Raw genomic sequence first — 6,854 nt, 5'->3', positions numbered from 1 at the left:
TTTATTCTTCAAAGTTCTTTCTTTAGAATGGATAAGATAAGTTTGGTGCGATGGTCACTTCACAGGTATAAGTGCCTGTAGAATGTAAAGAACAAATGCTGGGATTCAAGTCTCTAGAAGAGAGCTTCACACACATATACACTTAGATTAAGTTAGAGTAAAATTCTATTTTGTATTAAAAAAAGAATAGATGAGATAAGAATAGTAAAAGAAGTGTACTATATACAAATGATAAATCCATGGAACCCTTAGCCCCCAAATAAAAAATCATACTTCTCACAAAAATAAATAATAATAATCGTCACCATAGGAGGGATATTGCATGTAACTATGACAATATATAAATTTGCGGCCTTAAATCCAAAAATACCTAATAATTTTTCAAAATGAACTTTAAATTTCACAGTTATGTCACCTTACTTATATGTAAAACTTAATAGACCTTCAGAGTTGTAAATTTTTAAATTAAACCACAAAATGATGTAAATTGCTTTAACAGAATTTCTAAAAGAACATGGATCTCTCTAAATAACTCACCTGCGGCTGAAACCTTTTAACCCCGTGGTCTTTGGTTTACTATTCAGAGCGCTTTGAAAGCCACTAGTCCTTATTAATTATTTGTTTGGTAAAAGTAGGGTAATGCCAAGGCAGGGGCAAAGAATATCCACATCAAGTAGAATAATTGAAAACACAAAACACAATAGCTAAATTATAAGGAGCTAAAGTGACCAACACATTAAAATTCACAACTAACATATATATAAAATTATATATATATATATATATAACTAGGTTTGTCTGTTACGATATTTATCAAGGAAATTCTAGTAAGATTCTGAAACACACGGACCCCCTAGAAAATGCAAATCATTCAATAACAAAGTTTGTAATACCAGACCACCAATGCATTTATTTATAATAACAAATAATATCTACTACGAGTTAAGGGTCTTCAAAACTAGGCCTTCTCCCCAGTGATGAGATCCATGACCACACGCTTGATACTCCCATTGTTCTTCACCAGCAGCTTCTTGTTCTTCTCCTTGTCATTAAAACCCTACAGGCACAACAACAACAACAACAAAAATGAGGGGGGAAGGAAAAGCTGGCATTAAAACAATTCATCATGCTTTCCGAAGAACACTTACCATCTCCTGCAACTCTTCAAGTATAGGATCCCACTCCGAAACACCACAGAGATCATCCACTGATTGCTCGAAATCATACTCGTTCATCCTCAGTACTTCCTTGTTTAAATCAACCTGCTTGAATCCCATCTCCTCAAGTTCCTTAAGGAGGGTCTCCTCAACAGGATTCTTTGGAACAGCTGATGTTGATGCATGCGCAACAGTGGATTGCACTTCGGTGGGTAATACAGGAATGGGGTTTTGTACATAGGTTGGTGCTGAAGGGGAATGGGATGGCGCTTGAGCAGGAGCTGGCAGAACTACTTCGGAGAGATCGATAATGGGATATGACACAGCTGATTGAGGCCCTGTTGTAGTTGGGGCAGAGACACCTTGGCCAACCAGCAAAGTATCATTTATTGGGAAAAGCTCATGGTCCTTTTTAGGCTGCTCGTCAACCACTTTCTTTCCTGGTTCTGTGGTTGCGTTTGAGTTGGAAGGCTCAAAAAATTCCCCATCCATAGTGGGTTGAACATTCACATCTATAATTTCAGGGCCATTGGACCCAGAGTTGACAGGGGGAAGATTCAAGTTCAAACCTTCTAGGGTATCACAAAGAGATTCATCCAATGAAGCATCAACCTGATTTTATAAATGATAAATAAACAGAAATTATTAAAAAGTCACTGAAGATATTAAGCTAACAAAAGGAGGGGTGCATGTAATGCAATGTTACCTGGATAAGAACCCAAATACGTTGTCCAAACTTTTGACCGGATGGTGATGCCATTCTCCAGTATGAACAGTATCGACCAGGAGAAGCGGGTGCAGTGAAGTCAACTGCAATGTCAAGCTCCTTATCCATAAACACACCATCCGCGGGGATCTGGCAACAGATCGAGAAGGTAGATCAGAAAAACTTACCCACATTTTAAGATAGACATCAGACTCAATGTCAGGCATGGACATGATAAGAACAATAATATTTTCAAAAATAGCAACGCTCACCTCAATCTCAACTGAAACTGCATCACTAAATCTGTCTCCCCCAATCCAGACAAGTTGAGTTCCCTGAGGCCACAATATACTGCCGTTGTTGCGCATCCTCCAAATCTTAGTAAATGAGGTAGAAGGGGCCATCGTTGTACCATCCATCACATTGACATCCAAAATGAAGCGACTATCCAGCTTAGGACGACCCAGCTTAGCTCCAAAACCTCTAGACACATGATGTGGCAATACTGGGGCAACCCAAGGAGCATTCATCTGAGGATGGAATGAAAACAGTAGAATATAAGTCAATAAACATAAGAGTTACCAAGAGAAGCAAAACAGATGAAGAATCTACATACTTGTATGCAGGACCGTGGATTCCGATAAGAAATAGGACGGTCCATTCTAACAGGACGGTCAATTCTAATGTAATCAGTCTCGTTACCCGTTTCTGAGAAGCAAATACTGCAAAGGTCGTAATCTTCTTTTCTGCAAAGAAATCAAGAATTTAGCTTTTGCAATTAAACTGCTGAAATACTTCGCTAACAGGTTAACATCAGAGCTAAATATAAATTTCTTACACTTTGGACTTGTACCGAGGCCCAATTATGGGATGAACACCGCAGATATCACATTGAACACCCTTGTGGAACATGCCACCCATGGATGCAGCATGACCATGGCTCCTTTTAAATGGTTGGCTAGGTTGGTATACATAAGAAGGCACAGATGAGTCATTTGCTATGGCCGTTCCAGTAAATGGACAGTCACCGTAAGGAATACTAAAAAAGTTATTAGTCTGGGTGGGCCTTATAGGAGGAACAGATAAACTTGTGGATGCACCACAACCAACAGGACCCTTGCTGTCCTTCTTAACCTCCTTCTGGAAATCACCAGCAATAACATTTTTTAATGCAACTGGTGCAAATTGTAAAGCTGTGCTACTTGATGGATTAGTATCACTAGGAGGGAGATTCAAATCAACAGAAGCAGGAAGAGAGATAACTGGAACGCCCACACCTCTGGACACATTTCCCGTGCCCACATCAGAACTGTTCTTTAAAGCTGAGTCAACTGTCAACTTCACTTTGTCTCCTCCGTTTGAAGCATTTGAACCACCAGTATTATTCTTTGTGCTTGAATCTGCACCAACTTGGGACTGGGAATCCAGATTTGAGGACTGTTCCCCCTTTGCGAAACAGTCAACAAGTTCAGCTAGCACCGGGCTAGAGATTGCAGCTTTAGAAGCAAAGTCAAAAGAAAGCTTTGAAAGTGCTTCACGTAATGGCTCTGGCACAGACTTGAAGACTTCAGCAACAGCAGCGTTGATGTTTGGTAAGGGATGCTGGACTTGAGGAGATCTTAATGGGGTAGAACTACCACTTGATCTAGCATATGATTGACCACCATTGTCATTGATCAGTTGTACGTCAATCCTCAAGAATTTCAGGTTCTGCCTCATCACATCATGCAGATCATCATCATCAACAAGTGTTACTACATCACCATCTTCATCAATATATGTCAAGGTAGGTTCAGCATCAGGGGGGAAACTGAAAAGACTAAGGATCTTGGCCCTCAAGCCAGCCATGTCAAGTGCCAGTTTTTCATTTTCATCAACACGGGCATTGAAGCGCCTAAGGCTATCTCCATACTTAACCTGTATAGGCACATGTCAACAGTTAGTTACCCAAAGAAGTGTTCATTCCCTCTCATCATGAGGATAGAATATAATCCTTTAACTCCCCCCAACATTTTACATTTTAAAGGCACAAAAATAATGAGATATTTGAAATTTATAAACCTACCAATAGAACAAAAGAAAGACGAGCAAACCCCAAAAAATGCATGATGAAAATTACAGAAGTTATTTTTCAAGCATCTCCATGTTGAAAGCAAACAAAAATACAGAGGACAAAACAAGAGGCACATCTTTCATGCTTCATCACGTTTTAACCTATACCTACCTCAAACCTATCAACCACCAAGGCTTAAAGCATGAGTCCCAATCTTCAGAGAAACACAAATTCTAGAAATTTTACTGTAATGAAACCACCAACTAAGACGACTGATAGCAATACCCCACACGTTTGATAATCATAATAAGAATACAATTTGCAATAGTTTTTATGGGGTGCCAAAATTAAACCATCAGGAAACTTCATACATTTTCAGCTCTAGAAAACAATCTCTTTACACGTCAAATGGTCGTAGTATTGACAGATTACCACATTACAAGCAACCAATTTTGGTACAAATACTTTTCATTGCAACAAGAACAGTTATATCGAGACACAATATTACTGAAACTTGTATATTAATTGAAACAACTGCTAAAATTTGCAACTGCATTAAGCATTAATCTCTACAAGAACAGTCCTGTTTTGCTAACAACTCATATTTTACAGCCATTAACAATATTTAAGAACAAAATTTTAAAATCCAGAACAACCCAAAACCAAGTTCCGAATCTGAATCCAAAATCAAATTCCTTACATTTTTTTTTTTTTTTTTTTTTTGAGAAGGAAATTCCTTATAGTTGACACACACAAACACTAATAATCCATTTTCTTTCTATAACAAACATTAAATTATCTCTGATTCCTTTTTTATTTCAATTCTTCACTAATTTTCAGTGACTACACAAAACAAATCCAAAAATCAAATCTTTATTTCTTTCTTTTTTTTTAAAATCCGTACTTTCACTTAGAAGTAAAATAAAGGATCAGTCTTTTTCAGTAAAAGCACTTCAATTCTTCAAATTGAACTGATTTCCTACGTTTTCTCAGCAACCAAACACATTCAATTAATGCAAAACAAGCAAATTCGTCACCAATTTTCAGTGACCACACAAAACAAAACGAAAAATGAAATCTTTATTTCTTTCTTCTTAAAAAAAAATCCGTACTTAAGTAAAATAAAAGATCAGGTTTTTTTTTTTTTTTTTTCCATCCAGAGCACTTTAATTCTTCAAATTAAACTGATTTCCAACATTTTCACAGCAGCCAAACACATTCAATTAATGCAAATTCGTCACAAATTTTCAGAGACCACACAAAACAAAACGAAAAATCAAATATTTATTTATTTCTTTTTAGAAAAATCCGTACTTTCACTTAGAAAGTAAAACGAAGGAACAGGTTTTTTCATTAAAAGCACTTCAATTCTTCAAATTCAACTAATTTACCACGGTTTCTCAGCAGCCAAACACATTCAATTAATGCAAAACAAGCGAATTCGTCACGAATTTTCAGTGACCGCACAAAACAGAACAAAAAATCAAAATTTTATCTATTTATTTTCTTTTAAAAAAATGCGTACTTTCACTTCGAAGTAAAATAAAGGATCGGTTTTTTTTTTTTTTCCATAAAAAGCACTTCAATTCTTCAAATTCAACTTTTGCTCAGCAACCAAACACAAACCATCAATCCAAAACAATAACTCAATTCACAATCCAACCCTCTCTCACCGATCAAAAACGCAAAAAAGAACCCCAAAAAAAAAAAATCAAAATCAAAATTTACACAACCAAACGAAAAATCAAAACTTTCTTGGAAATATCACCTTGATCACCATCGTGGACTCCATAGCTCTGGAGATTAAACAAAGCGTAGCAGTGAGCCGCTTAAAGCAGAACTAAAATTTCACGAAAATCCACGAAACCCTAAAAACCCAATACTTCGCGATTTTGCAATCGGAGATTAGAGAAAAAAAGAAAGAATTGAGAAGAGAGAAGAGAGAGAGCTCAAAAACGAAGCGTACCCGTAAGCCGCTATAAAAGCAAGAGAGTTTTTTTTTTTTTTTTTGTGGGTGTACGTTTGGCAAATAGTGTAAGTGTCTTTGTAAATTGCGAGAGCGGTTTTATAGTGTTTAATGTGACTTAGGCGATAAGAAACTTGGATCTTCTTGACTTTTTTATAGCTTTCTTATTGCCAAAGAATACAGCCACAACTCAAAACGCTAATTTGATTGTGATTTTATTTAATGGGTTTGCATACGTGGCAGGGTTTGATTGGTTGGTGTGGATTTTTTATTGGGCCACGTGGGGAGGTGCAGGGTTTGTGAAGTGGAGGTGAGAGTGCTGGATTTGGAATGCTACACATGGATAATATCAAATTATCAAAATAAGAAAGTGTTTGGGATTGTTTGTGGACTAATTCTAGGATTGCATTAACATTGAGTTCTAGTTTTTCTTGCATTCACATTGATGGCCGTGGGAAGGTCCTAGAACTTGAAAAATGAGGAATTTTGAGAGGAGAGAATATTGCAAGATGTTTTGGCTTTTGCTTTTGTTTACTGTTTTTTTTTAATGATATATATGGCAGAATTTGACCGAATGACCGTTTGTTCTAAAATGAATACTCTTTATCATCATGTAAGATTCTAATTAGTACAATTCTTTTTATGATACATTCAATAGAATTTCAACTTATAACGTCCGCTTTCTAATGATTACTCTTACTCTTTATCATTATGTAAAACTCCAATTAGATATATAGATAGAATTTGATTGCATGGTGTTTGCTCTAAAATGATTACTCTTTATTAACATGCAAGACTCCAATTAGTACAGCTTTTTTTATGATATATCTGATAATTGCTCTTATTATCAAACAATACTCCAATTGGTACGGTTCAAACTAATTGATATTTGAGAAATTTAACAATGGAAATATTAAAGGAAATTTTATACTATATGAGGTCTTTTACGGATTATGATCGTAATAAAATCTC

The 6,854-nt window shown here is 36.2% G+C and overlaps 1 protein-coding gene across 1 annotated transcript; it reads right to left on the bottom strand.

Annotated features, from left to right (window-relative positions):
* Positions 1 to 736: 736 nt before the first annotated feature.
* LOC112012186 (protein NBR1 homolog) lies at positions 737 to 5,951 on the bottom strand. Its single transcript, XM_024044568.2, has 7 exons — positions 5,685 to 5,951; positions 2,702 to 3,780; positions 2,480 to 2,609; positions 2,136 to 2,393; positions 1,864 to 2,013; positions 1,149 to 1,769; positions 737 to 1,057 (listed from the first exon to the last, which is right to left on the bottom strand). Exons 1-7 carry the CDS (start codon positions 5,706 to 5,708, stop codon positions 959 to 961), a joined length of 2,361 nt encoding a protein of 786 aa, XP_023900336.1. The 5' UTR covers positions 5,709 to 5,951; the 3' UTR covers positions 737 to 958.
* Positions 5,952 to 6,854: the final 903 nt, after the last annotated feature.

The sequence above is a fragment of the Quercus suber genome, unplaced genomic scaffold (genome assembly GCF_002906115.3).
Source record: "Quercus suber isolate HL8 unplaced genomic scaffold, Cork oak 2.0 scaffold_83, whole genome shotgun sequence".
Lineage (NCBI taxonomy): Eukaryota > Viridiplantae > Streptophyta > Magnoliopsida > Fagales > Fagaceae > Quercus > Quercus suber.
The sequence above is the reverse complement of the archived record's forward strand: the minus strand, read 5'-3'. Positions and strand labels throughout refer to the sequence as shown.